We start from the raw sequence: 15068 nt of genomic DNA, 5'->3' as shown, positions 1-15068 counted from the left end.
GTTCCTAATCATGTCTTTGTTTAATAATGATGTAATGATACAGATCTGGACTTCAAAATATTATTAGAAGAGGATAAAAATATAATAAACTAAATTATAGTTAATGATGAAATTAAATATTTTCATAACTTTTACACTCAAAACAAAAATACTGATATTGACATAACAAACGTTTTGGGGGCGCGGCAGTGCCCCCCGCCAAGGCGAGCAAAAGATAAAAGGCACGGTATCATATTTTTTTCGAAGCTTACAATTTTCCCACTTAGATAGACCTTTATTTATTAGAAAAAATAGTCAAAAATAATTACGAAATATACCACACGTTTCAACTACGTTTTTTAATCGTAACCAAGGTCAGACTTCACTTAATTGGGTGTGTGGACATCTCCAGAAGTCGCTATCAGTCACTAATTAACTTAGTGTCATAGAGATCTTACAGACTTTGAACCGGTGACATTAGGTTAGTTCTGAACCGGTTAGAGCTGATAAACAATGAGCACAGTATGAAATTAGACGGTTAGTTATTTGTACATTTATAATTAGATATACATTAATAGGCATAAAGCAAACGAAAGTAATCACTGTTCGAGAATGTCCTATCTTATTAGTAACAGATAAATAAATACTTGGATAGCTACAAAAATACAATTAGGATTAAGAAAACTAAATGTTGGTATCTGTTCAAGAATATTCTATTGTGTACCTACTTGGTAACAGAAAATGAATTGTATACTTTATAGGTACTATTGTTAGCTATTTCTGAAATTTTTTGCATTTATTGATGCATGACTCAGAGGTACACAAAAAGTGGCTTCAATGCCAGATACAAATGATACAATTCAGATTAATCTATGAATGGAGAGATGTTACAGCGAATTACGCCCGTGTTCACAAACATTCCTATGAGGTCTCACAGTGCGCGTGGACGCACAAGGTGGCACACGAACCAATCACAGAGCTCTATTCAACGCTGTGCGTTCGATTTGCTGCTTCACTTAAGCGAGCATCGTTTGTGAATATGGGCGTTAGACTGCATGTTCTGGCGTGGCTGTGTAGTTTTGGTACAGCAGAATGTATAGGACCACTCCCACTCTTACGTTTAATGCAATGCCGGCAATGCACTGTCGCCGAGTGGCCACGAGACTGACCGAGAGTGTACAGGGAACTCCCGCTACCTCTTAGAGAGTCTCGTGATCGCTCGCTCGCTCTCGATGCCGTGTTCACACATTAGGGCTGTCTCGCGAGATGTTCGGGCTATTCTGAGCGAGAGCTCTCGGATGAGACTTTGACAAGAGTGTACTGCAGGACTTTCAGGACTTTCGAACGCGTCTGCTTAACGTGAGGATTGTAGACAGAATGCACCATTTGTCTCTGGTAAATTAGAGATGATCATCCTCCTGCAGTAGAGACCAAAATAACCGAGGGCTTAGTGTGAGTTTACATCAAACGTCGTCACTAGCGAGCGTGTTAAAAATATTTATGAAGATTTTAGTTCTTGAAAATTTCCACTATGGACGCTGTACGTACGTCATACAGTTACAATTTTTTACGCAGTCGACACCGAATGCCTTTGACGTAAACTCACACTACGCCCCCTTATGATGATAATGATTGCGTATTTCTTTGTACATTACGTCTTGTTTTTATACGTTGGAAAGATGGTGGCAAATAATTTTAATGGTAGACTATTATCCAAAGCAGAGATGCTCTCATCAGTCAATACGTAAAGAAAATAACACAATTACATAAGAAGTATTCTACTAATTAACCAAACATAAAGTTTGTGCCACACCCAATCGTTGTTCTGATATTTTTCCGTCCCAAGTCAGTGTGTCAACTGTTTTATCTCCAGAACCGGTTTCAACTTGCCTTCAGCCCCAAGATCTGGCTAACCCGTGCCCTTTATATCAGTTAACGAGCGAGTGCTGCTGTGTGCCCAACCTATCTGTAATTTACCCGTGTTTGTAAATAAGTGGTCTGTTTCAACGAAGTGAGAGATAAAAGTAGTAAATTAAAGATTGTCCGCATGGTCACGTTTTCCAGTTTACCTACAGGTTAGGGATCAACCAAAATATTTCATTCATAGTCAGGTCATTTAATAACACAGCTCGCTAATGCCTTTGTTTCAGCCAATTTGTAATGACAAGGAGGCCTTTTTTTAATGGCAAGGATTTCCATAACTATCGGTCCTACGCTGCCCGTATCCAGGTACTTCCCGCGACTTTTACCAGACCGGTCCACCCAGCGGGAGGCAGGCTTGCCTACAATACGCTTCTGCCTTTATCGTATTTCGTCTTTACGTAAATGGAAGTCTACGCTTACTAAATATAAGAACGGACATGTTAAAATCCCCTTAGCTAGGTCACAGTCAGGGTCAGGACACACCCGAAAAGTACGCAAGCACGTGCAAGCAATTATAGCACTAGTTTCGCGCGCATGATTAGAATCGCTAATAGACAGCCTCTGGTGGTGATCAGTATTCACTTGCTTCGCGCAAGTACTAGCGAAATGCTAAAAATACAAACACACATGGTCAACATGGCCTTCCTGACCCATTGACCTTTACCTGACAACTGTTCCGGATCTATAGATTTTCCAACAGTTAGTTTAAGGAATGGCAAATCAAGGATATCAAATAAATTATAATACAGGTAATGTAAGTGTCCTCCTACAAGATGCACCGAAGATCTGGTGAAGGTCGCGGGACCGTTAATTGTGGAAAACCTTGGGGAGGCCTTTGTCCAGCAGTGGACGTCATTTGGCTGAAACGAACGAATAAAATGAAAACGGTAATGTAGTAGGTTACTTTTACGTTTGATAAGTAAAGTATGATTTGCTATTTTAAAATCCAGTTACATGCGGTTTCAGTCTTACTTGAAATAGATAAAATAAATCAAGTCCTATTTTCATTGAAATCATGAGTAGGTAGGGTACCTACCTACTTTTATATTTAAAACAAAAAGATTTTATATCTAAAACAAAAAGTTATTTTTAGTAATTTGTTTTAGCTCGTTAATTAAATAAATAATCAGCTTTAAAAGGCACTTTAAAAATTTGTCTTAGTTAATAACATAGGTACTCGTATCATTTGATTGTCATGCTTAGCTGACGACTTCTTGAGTCGTGCAGTATGACAACTTTATTTACTTAGGCTCAGTTGCACCAACTTACTTTGACCGTAACTTTAACAAAAACCGGTGCTTTTGTATGGAGTTTGACAGTTTTTTGACGTTTGTCAAAATCAGATGGTGCAACTCAGCCTTACACTCTCTCCTCTAGCAATCCACATTAGGCCTACTTGGTAGATTATAATCCGACCTACCCCACCGTTTAACGGCTAAATCTATGCAATAGGGCGATTAAAGGCTTGTTCTTTGTCTTTTTCCATTATGTCAATTTACATTTTTGGCCATAATATAATTAATCTTAGATGACTTACGAGTACAACAACTTACGAGTACTTATACAACGTGCTCCTTTTGTTTTCCGGAAATTTTAGGGGTATATTCTATAAATAAAAACTAGTTAAAGAGTCTTAGGAATATGTCTTCAAAAGAAGATTTTGTGGATTCTAGATTTAGAAGATACCTAGTCGATTTAGATTATAGTATCATCAATCTAGTTTTTTTTTTAATTGTCACCTAGTCTTTTTGTGCAGACTTTTTTTATTGATAAGTGTATGTAAATTATGAATTATTTCAGTAAAAATTAAGTTTTTAAATAATTTCGTATGATAAAATAAGTCGAAAAAATTTGTTGAATTTAACAAAAAATTTAATGTCATTCCATTCTTTGAAGTGGCCTTATTAATACCCTAGAGTTCCAGGAAATCAAAAAGAGCACGTTGTATAACTAAAAATACTAGTAAAAATTATTTTATTGGCATTTAACATATCGGAGCCGCGTACCGGAAAACGCAGCGTGGGACGTCCACCCACAAGGTGGACCGACGACATCATAAAGGTAGCAGGAAAGCGCTGGACGCAGGCCGCTACCAACCGGGTAACATGGAAAGCATTGGGAGAGGCCTATGTTCAGCAGTGGACGTCCTGTGGCTGAGATGATGAAGATTTGACATATCGGAGCACAGCCGAGACGACAATATCAACTTCTGAGGATGACTCCAGATGAAGTGTATACAGAAAAAGCAACCCACCAAAAACATTCTGTAAAAAACTAGCCAAGTCTCGATGGAGCTGCTTGTTTATCTCTAAAAAGTAATGAAATCTAGACAAAGTCGTGCCAAGTCTATGGTTCCTTACTGCGATATCTTTATTATTATAGTTAATGTTGTGTGACTTGGCCGTTGAAGGGTACAAAACCAGGTGCTCCATGACACCATTGCACCAATCTGTCGCCAGAACCGCCACCCATTGACGAAAATTGAAATTGAAAATTGGCACTTGGAAAACGTTGATTCAATAACCATACTAATACTTATGTATGATTATCTTAATAAAGATTATTCAACGGCCAAGTCACACAAAATTAACTATAATAATAAAGATATCGCAGTAAGGAACCATAGACTTGGCACGACTTTGTCTAGATTTCATTACTTTTTAGAGATAAACAAGCAGCTCCATCGAGACTTGGCTAGTTTTTTACAGAATGTTTTTGGTGGGATTTCACTTCTTTTTGTAGAAAGTGGCATAATTATTTAACGTCGTCTACCTAACCATCTAGCGGTGAGCAGTACAGGCGAACACCACGGTGCCGGTGTGGCGCTAGTAGTATTGATTATGAATGTGGTGTTACTCCAGATCTTCGATTTTCCTAGTTTTTATAGTTTTCCCTTTATGTGGCCATTAAACCTTAACTCTGTACCAAATTTCAGCTCTCTGAGTTTATGGGAAGTACTAGTTCTATTTTGATGATCATCAGTGAGTGAGTGTCATAAATGCGAAACTTTGCTTTCGCCTAACTTCGGAACTAAATGAGCTACAGACTTGAAATTTTGGATTTTAAGTATGTGATTATAGCTTACTAAATGACGAAAATTTCTGCGTTCTGGTCTTATCCAGAGGTTCTCAAATAGGGGCCTGAAAATGCGGCGAAATGGTTCCGGTAAAGGATGGTACGGCAGTGTTTGCTTCGCGCTCGACTTGGCGGGGGCACTACCGTGCCCCCAGATAAATAATTTTTTTGCACGTCAGTGTTGGTACTAACTATTTCATGCGATTTGTGTGAGGGCGGTGCTTTTTGCATTTGCTTGTACTGAAACACAGTTAGTGTGGTTGGGTAATGCTGGCGTCACTAAGTTGAAATTTTTACTTTTTAATATCTAGTTATGAATTTCCGCAATGTAACTCCTGATACTATTAATTATGTTAGTAGTGATACCATGATGATGATGACGTATTGATAATGACCTAGGCATGTCTCTAACTACGTCTAATGAATGATTTCTATCACAGTCAATGTTGTCGCCACGTGTATGACGTTTATCAATGCACTTGAACTGTCTCTGTCATACATGGTAAGTATACGATGTGACTTTCTAATGCACTAGTTGGTTCTGGATATTACGCGTGCTTCGAATTAATTCTAAGTATCAATTTATACAATATAATATAAACGACAAAAAGATCTCTCGTAAGATTCCCCCAATGATTTTCAGATTTGCCGGTTGGTAGCGGCCAGCATTTGCCTTCTTGCAACCTTTCTTGAAATACTTTTTTTTTGCTAGGAACTAATAAAAGTGTCCACAACGAATGTTTGCTGTCCTGAGCTGTCCGCATCCAGGTACTTCCCGCGACCTTCACCAGATCGTCGGTCGCCCGTGGTCGCCAATCGAGAACTTTTCTGTGACAGCGGCCATCAGCTCTACGAGGTATATGTCCCGCCCACTGCCACTTAAGTTGGGCTTGGAGGAGGCCTTAATCCAGCAGTCGTCATTGGCTAAAACCAAAATTAAATTAATGTATGTGTAAATTACATAATCTTCAGATCAAATGCCTGAATTTGTATGCCACATCCTTCAGCGTTGTGCCATCATTCGTTCAATAAAATCCAGTGTGTCAGTATACACCTAAACTAAATATCATTGAACAAATGTATGTTTCCACTGGCAATACTTGCAAGATGCTATAGCCAAGCCACTTTATCTTGTTTCAGATTTGATGAGAAATCTATTAACAATAGCCCGTTATCCAAACCTGATGAATCAAATTAATCAACATACCAGTCCATACCTATGTCCACTTAATCTCAATGATAGTGATGTACTAACCTAATCGAGAGTCGATATTTGAAATCTATACTTATTAAAGGTAAAGAGTTTGTTTGCTTGAGCCCGCTAATCTCAGGAACTACTGGTCCGATTTGAAAAAAATAATTTTCTGTTAGATAGTCCATTTACCGAAGAAAGCTTGTTGTTGCTAAAATGTTTTTTTTCGCGCGTACGAAGTCGCGAGCACAGCTAGTTCTATTGCATAATTTTCTTGAATAATAGAGCACGTGTAAGAAAGAATAATTACCAGAAATAATAGAAATTGATTGGGCGAGAAACGTTTTTGAATTCTAGAAGTTTTTTGTTTTATGATAATTCATTTAAGTAACTCATTAGCTCTAATTTGTTTTTAGCTACAGGTACAATGGGTACTAATTAGCAAAATTACTGCAGACATAAGTACTATTATTAAGTAGGTACTTAGGTACAGTCAGCGTCAAATAGTAAATGACACCCAAAGTGGTCAAAAAGTTGAAAACTCAACCTTATTCCAATTGTAACAAAGACTTATTGGGAACTTTTTGGCGCCGACTGTACCTACTACGTACCTTAGTGTTATTTTAGCTATGGTTTTTATTCCAAGCGATTCCAAAATCGATCACCACACCAGTCAACTTTTTAGTCGCAAAAACCAAGCGCTATATCGATTTGTTTGACGAATACCGATTCCACCGCATCACTAGTCCGTAGATGTGTCCATACACATTTAATCGTACGTACTAACGTGTGGTGATTACCAATTAGCCGTCTCACACAATCTGATAGGCATAGATTGACAGTTACATCTGCATACAAACGACACCATAGGCGATTATCACACTGCGACGCGTTCCGCCGCGGTACGCGGGACGACAGATTTAATCATTGTATGCAAGTACCTCAGTTTGTATAGAAAACACGCGCGGCACAACACACTGACAACGCGTCTGCGCGCGGGATTTTTCATATGAAATCGCGGCGGAGCGCGGCAAATATTTTCGCTATGTTCCCAAAATTTACGTCCAAACAAAATCTACCTAAGATTTATGCAACTTATGCCCGTTTTCACCATCAATCCCTAATTTTTAAGTGACCCCCTATGGTAACACTCACTTAAAAATTAGGCATTGATGGTAAAAATGGGCATTACGAAATCTTACGAATAAATAAAAACCCAGTAAGAATCGAATAAATAAGTCATCATCATCATCATCAACAGCCTTTTACAGTCTACTGCTGACCTATGAGCCTCCTCCACTATAGTGGAGGGTTTTGCCATAATCCCCACGCTTGGTAGGTGGATTGGAGATCGCAGTTTCAAAGATTGATGTTTTTCAGAGAGCGCTGCTGCATAACCTAGGTATTTCAAAATTTCAGTTTATAAAGATTGCAAATACAAATGCAAATTGTATGCAAAAAAGTGCATTTAGTAATACCACATTAATTGATGTGGTGTATTTAAATGGGGTCCATATTGGTTTAACTAAAGTTCCTAACGATTTTAAATCCGAATGATCAATCTTCCTAAAAAATTTCATCCTAAAGTTTTCATTCATACTATTTGTAGTGCTACTGGCGATGTTCATAATACTCATGATTCCGAAAATTTTAATTACTAATATCATTAATGTAAATGTATTTAAACTCCTACTGTTTTTTATCATAACACTTTTATCCCTAAACATAATTACCTTTATTTTCACTCATACCACAGAATAATAATAAGTACTACGTACAGAAGGTTTTCTTCGCGAAGGTAACGTAAGGTCACAGTTCTAACCTAACCTAAACCAATAATTTTATGAATAGGACCGATTCGTTTCTGGAACTTGACTGAATGACTGTAGCAGTTCTAACTTAAGTTAAACCAATTAATTATGAAAAGGACCAATTCGCTATATACTTCCTCAAGTATACGTGCTAAGCCAGCAAACTTGAACTTGAAACAAGTAATATTATCGTCAAAGAAAGATATCCAAACAAAAAAGATATGACTTTGAATAATAGTGTAAAAAATGGTGGTGATGTTGAGAAAATATAGGAAAACAAATAAAAGTATAATAGACGTTTATTGCTAATGACATTATGAAGTTGAATGCTTCGGAATTAAAACAATAGAGACAGAGTAGTTAGGAATTGTGATTGTTAGGATGAAAAATGTTAGGAAGAACATTTTCGGATTTCCAATTTTCGGAGTTGAAAATTTAGGTGAACTTTGGCGCACCCATTTAAATGCCATGTTTCTGACATAGAAGATTTATTTTTTGCGTTATAACCACTTTAGAAAAACTGACGATTGAATAAACCTAAGGCTGAGTTGCACCACCTAACTTTAACCGTAACTATAACGATAACCGGTGCTTTTTGTATGGAGTTTGACAGATTTTTGACATTTGTTAAAGTTAAAGTAAGGTGGTGGAACCGAGCCTAAGAATAATATTTATTCTTTTCTTTAAGGCACAGCTGCTGACAGAGAACAAACAATAACAATACATCTATGTAAATACTAAATAATATAGTACCTAAATAGTGTTACAGGTGATTTTTTTACAAGCGAATTATCAAAAAGATCAGCAAAAAAAGTCTAGCTCGTAAAAAACAGGATATAGGTAAATATTCTTTGCACATTCAAGTAAACAATTTGTCAAAATCGTAACTCATTCCACAAAAAGCGTATCAAGTCAATTGTGACAATAATACCAGCAAAAAGAACGATATTCCAGAACAGTGACTGTATCAGTGAAATAATTGTATTCGAGATATTTATAGGTGCCACACAAAAAGCGATAAGCTAAGTACCTATTATTAATGTTTTTATCCGGCAACTTAGTATAAAATGGAAGACGGGGTAATTTTCTAATCAGTCTGCGCTTACGCATCTACAGTGACAGTTGATAAATAGTGATTGAAATTACTAATTAATATTCAACAAAATGATCGAGAAAAAGGCGCCCGCGTTTGCTGACCTTAGTGAATTCTGCAGCACCAGTGTAAGTTTATGATTTTTTTTAATAAAAAATGTTTATAATATGTAAAGAAAATAAACAGCAAAACAAAACAGGTTTTGTTATTTGATAACAACAAAGCTTTTAAAGTCAATTTCGCGCGCATCGACTCTTCCGTTATTGATTTTTTTTCGTATTTGTATAGTTTATTTTTTATGAACTTTTTATTAAATTAAATATTTTTTAAGCTCTAGTATTTTTACAAACATCAAAGTAAAGGTTTCTAGCATTTGAAAAATGATTATTGATTAATACCATTGATTTAATACCATGCATATTGCATATTGCTAAACGTTTCAGTTCGCGTGAATCTTCCATGTAAAACATGCTATTTACTGTTGTCTCAGCAAACGTTTTCATGTATTTGACATGACAAGAAAATTGTTAATAGTGTAGATTTGGCAGCAACTATTTTGAAACTTTCATTTATCCACACTTTACTGACTTTTACCCCGGAGTCATATTGTAGTTATGTTATTTTTCCGTGTGAGACATAATTTATTTATATAACAACACTTTATCTTTATGTAACGTGTCTGTCTAGACACAATAATAATAACTTTGGTTTCAAATAAGATATAACAAACTCTCACACAGTCATAAGCAAACCTAGCGAAAGTTCGTAGATTGAAACCCAACTTGTTACAGTTTAAGTGCGGCATATCACTTTTTTTATAGTTTTGTTAACCCCTCATTGTAAGCTATGCATATTAAAATATTGTGTTGCGAGTGAATTCACCACAATAGTCCATAGGGCTTGAAGCCGCGTCAATTCGGCCAGTTCATTGACATCGTTAGGCTGGGTTGCACCATCTTACTTTAACTTTGACAAACGTCAAAAATCTGTCAAACTCCATACAAAAAACAACGGTTATCGTCATAGTTACGGACAAAGTTAGGTGGTGCAACTCAGCCTTAGACTTTTGTCACCTTAACTTTAACAATAATTTTAATTACAGGCTGGCGGAAAGGTAGTGTTCTCTACCGACGACTTCTTCGCGCCATGTGAGAACATGCTCCTGGATACCGAGCCCATATTTATCCCGGAGAAGTACACCGAATTCGGAAAATGGATGGATGGCTGGGAGACCAGGAGGAAGAGGGTTACGGGACATGATTGGTGCATCTTGAAGCTGGCCACTAAATGCGTTATTCGAGGTATGTATCGTATTATGAAACGTTGTCATTTTGTACCTTGATCACAGTTTTAAGGTGTCAGTAATATGGTCAGACTCTACGAAATGCTTTGGGAGTCCTATAAGACTTAATACATTTGACTAAGTAGCCCTTTTTTGGTGTGATAACATTATTTATCAACCAGTCTTATCAAGCATGCAATTAGATGCTCAAGAAATTAAAAAAGTGTTGCTTATTTCATTTAGAAAGAAAGAAAGAAAGATAAATATTTATTTGGTACTAAATGATACAATGTTAGAATGTAAAGTAAAATAAAGATGTCATAGTCAAAAACTGTTTGCCTCAATCAGTACAATCTCCAGCTGTAGCTAGCAAAAATAAGATTTTCCAACAATTACTCGACACACAAACACTTGAGAGCAGCCTTAATAAAGCTAACAAGAGCTAACGATCGTTTGAACTCAACTTTTATTCGTAATCTGACGACATCCTCCCTTCTAGGGTTACTCGTCGACACGGCCTTCTTTACCGGGAACTACGCTCCGAAGTACTCCATCCAGGCCGCGTGCTTGACACCTGAAGGTAATTAATTAAGCTTCATTGAGTTAATTAAGATAAACGTTGGATACAGAAGGTACATTCAGATTTTACGTGTTTGTTGCAAAGTATCACTTAGATCAATTAAGTGAGGTGCCACTGTGTTTTGTTTTATTTGACAGTATCTAATTTGTTAAAATGCCTGTGTTTTTTGTACCTATCTGGTGGCAAGAGATATAATTTTACTATGGGCTTGTCTAAGGGCTGAATTGTGTTGCTAGCTTGCATTCTGGTTGGCAATATATAAGTAGTTACAATACCTTAAAATACAACAACTAGGCGCTATACAAGTGGCATAAGAGGCGCTAGCAACGCTTATTTGGCAAGGTTTCCGGGAAAGCGCGCGTGGGTTGATACCATTCTTGTGACAAAAGAAACAAATATTTATTTTGGACCAACGTAAATTGTGAAATGACGTAACCGAATTACAGTGCCAAAATAATATGTAATTTTTGTTCAAAACTTTTCCCTTTTCCTCAAACTTTACCCGTTCCGATGAGTATCAGAATGGAGTCTAATAAATATCAATTTCCCAACAGAGGAGGCTTTGGCTCCTGAACGCGATACAAAGATGGGTTCTGCCTGCACCGACTGCGAGTACGAACAGATTGAAAGGCTTAGCTCTGACAAATGGGAGACGATAGTCCCCGTTACAGCACTACGGCCTGGATATGAGGAGACGAGGCTCAACTACCAAAAGGTAATTCGGAATTCGATTCGGAAAAATGATACGAATAAACTGAAAGTCTGTTTTGGATATATTTTTTTAAGTTTGTAGATTATAAAGCATTTTAAGTACCAACACAGATTACCGCCCGTATTCACAAACGATGCTTGCTTAAGTGAAGCAGCAAATCGAATTCATAGCGTTGAATACCTGTGTCACCCTGTGCGTCCACGCGCACTGTGACCTCATAGTAATGTTTGTGAATACGGGCGTATTTATGTTGCAAAACAGCATTTACTTCAATATACACCTTCACTTATTATTTTGAAATCCCATCGTTTGCTAGACTCTAGCATACTACGCTGCTTGATAATAAGTTTAACTCCTTTATTTTGCATTTATTCTGCTTTTATTATCAGCTTCTTCCTTCTTTTGAAACTAAAACCCATTTGAATCCCAAAATAAACCACTTATTTAATGCTACTTGTCTACATTATCAATGAAATCATAACTTCTCGAAGTAAACACAAAACTTATCCCTTCTTTTTCATCATAGGTGGTAAGCGACGAAGCCTGGACACACATCAGAGTGAACATGTTCCCTGACGGTGGAATCGCCAGGCTCAGGGTCTATGGAGAAGCTCGCCCAGAACCGCCTTCAAGCGATGAAATAGTGGATCTAGTCTCGCTTCTCAGTGGCGGTACTTGCCAAGGTAAGCAAATATTAATATTAATATTCTTAACTACACTGTTTATCTACCTATTACTGCCGATGTAGGTTGCGCGCCGTGATATACTTTATCGACGTCAAAATGTATGGGCATAATCGATAAAACAGCGTGAATTTTAGATGCCAAACGTATCTTATCGCGTACGACGCTTATCGCATACAACGCTTATCGCGTACGACGCCTATCGTATACAACGCTAATCGCGTACGATGCTTATCGCATACGACGCCTATCGTATACGACGCTTATCGCATACGACGCTTATCGCGTACGACGATTATCGCATAAATCTATAAAACGCAACTTTTGACAATATCTACCTCACTTCACAAAATAAGAGAGAAATGAAGAAATTATTGAGGAATCCTGAGAAAAGGTGCTACATTTTGTTGAACAGCCATACTTTTGATTTCAGTTAACCCTACTGGTGATCTGATATTTGAATTTTCAACCCTACCACTGCTTTATGAATTTGCATTGGGCAGGTACTAGGTACTATGTATACCATTATTTACATTTTTGATTTTTTTGTTACAGGATACTCAAATGCTCACTTCGGTCACCCTCGTAACATGATCAAGCCATGCAAGAGCAAGTGTATGGCTGATGGCTGGGAGACGGCTCGGAGACTGGACAGGCCAGAAATCATTGAGGCTAATGATGATGGCACTTTGAAGCTACCTGGTAAGACTTAAAGATCATTTTGGCTTGGAGCTTAATAGATAAAAAAAATATGTCTATGCTATGTCTCTAACCAATTAAACGTTCACTTTTCACGCAAATATAGCTATAGCTGTCCTTTTATTAAAAAAAAGTTTTATTATTTCTATTCTAGCAAGTCTTAAAATATCCTCTTAATGACTATTCGCCAGAATGAAGTCACAAAATTTAATTTCGAAACTGGAGACAGTTTATTGAAGGCTAATGTATTTCCAGGACAAGAATGGGCAATTTTGAAGCTTGGCTTTCCTGGAACCATCCAGAAAATATGCGTCGACACGGCACACTTCAAAGGGAATTATCCGGACTCTGTAAAGATAGAGGGCGCTTATTTGGGTTGCGCTGATTGGTCGCCGGACTCTACGTACACTTGGTCTACCGTTTTGAAGGCTAGCAAGGTAAGCTTTTTTCTTCAGATAGTGAATACATACAGAAAAATAATGTTAACATTGGTATTTTGATAGTAACATTGTAGTTAGGGTTAAATTTTGCTATAATTTGCACAGATACCTACAGTTTCTTCTCTACTTTTTCTTATGGAGAAATAAGAGACAAAAGAAGATCTTATTAAGTTTTTTCTGCTTTTTTTATATTATTAGCAATACTCTAGGAAAATAAAAGTTATTTAACTTTCGAAAGTCAGTTTTTATACAACAATAACTTACAAAGTTTTCCGTTTGTCCACAGCTCTCAGCTCATAACGAGCATTGGTTCGACTGTCATTCGGAACCCATCACACACATCAGAGTTTCCATGGCCCCTGATGGTGGAATCAGTCGTATCAGGACATTCGGTTTCATTGAACGTAGTGATTAATAACAAAGAACTGTAAGAGCCTTGTACAATGTTAGAGCCAAAGCACACGATGCGTTGCGGCGGCGGTGCGACGCTGGAGCGGTGTCGCTGCGTCGTCTTACATAGAAATATCTGTGGCACACGAGCGGCGAAATCTTTGCGGTACGGCGCCGCAACGAATCGTGTGCTTTGGCTCTTAGAGCCTTATAGAGCCAGTATCGTGAGCTTGAATCTCGAAGTAAGTTTATTTCATAAAATTGTAGGTATAGTTATGTTTATATGTTGGATTCGACACTACTTATCAATATTTTTAAGAGAATCTGTGACTTCACAGTCATATTCGCTGACTCTATTGAGTATCTTTAACATGGTTCCTTATGGAAAATTAAGTAAGAGTTATCTAAGAAATTGAATAGTGGTGTCAATGAATCAACTATTACAGCTAGAACTAGAAGTGACAATATTTATGCATTGTATTTAATCTCTTTTAATTTAAGTCAAGTAACTTTAGGTTATCGTGAGCCGCTGGCGGCTCCAACCTTTTTTTTTCACTTGCATTAATAAAATATTTATTAAAATGTTTGATAAAGACACTTTCAACTATTCAAAGTTCCTTTGAGCTTTCCAGCTTGAATTCATAATTAAACGCCTTTTTATTAATGAGTGTGTAATAGAACTAATATGATTATTAATTTCTGTACCTGATAGGTTACTTTTTAACATAGTGTTAGAGTTAAGATTTAACTGTGTGAAGTTAAAGTATTATTACGAATAAAGTACATTTATCAATTATTTCAATCTCTTTGATTTTCACCTTTATTACGTTTTGATGTTCATTATCTTTTCAAAGCTGAAATCTATAGGTACAACAAAATATCAACACGAATAATATTTGTGTAACGAAATCTTAATGCAAAGTTTTATTTATTTAATATTAGTCTGATATTATAATTGTTCGAAATCCTACCTGCACTCAACAGGTATTTGACAGCAGTAACTGGATTTTTCGTAACATTGATACTGAGCTGTATCAAGTGATATTTAATCCTTCAGGCTCCGCGAATCTAGACACAATAGATAATCAATCGTTACGCGGCAGCCGGCAACCGCTTGGGAGCTGCGAGGTTATGTAGTAAGCCTATATTTGTTTGCAAAATGAAGTAATGTCAAGGATACTGAGACAGTTATTATACCTATTTAGTTAA

The 15068-nt window shown here is 37.0% G+C and overlaps 1 protein-coding gene across 1 annotated transcript; it reads left to right on the top strand.

The window, feature by feature from the left end:
• Positions 1–9062: 9062 nt before the first annotated feature.
• On the top strand, positions 9063–14655 carry LOC135074000 (allantoicase-like). Its single transcript, XM_063968289.1, has 8 exons — positions 9063–9201; positions 10176–10374; positions 10855–10935; positions 11490–11650; positions 12174–12330; positions 12886–13032; positions 13285–13466; positions 13756–14655. The coding sequence occupies exons 1-8, from the start codon at positions 9145–9147 to the stop codon at positions 13882–13884; spliced, it is 1113 nt and encodes a 370-aa protein (XP_063824359.1). The 5' UTR covers positions 9063–9144; the 3' UTR covers positions 13885–14655.
• The last annotated feature ends 413 nt before the right edge of the window (positions 14656–15068 follow it).

Source organism: Ostrinia nubilalis, chromosome 8, assembly GCF_963855985.1.
Source record: "Ostrinia nubilalis chromosome 8, ilOstNubi1.1, whole genome shotgun sequence".
NCBI lineage: Eukaryota > Metazoa > Arthropoda > Insecta > Lepidoptera > Crambidae > Ostrinia > Ostrinia nubilalis.
The sequence above is the reverse complement of the archived record's forward strand: the minus strand, read 5'-3'. Positions and strand labels throughout refer to the sequence as shown.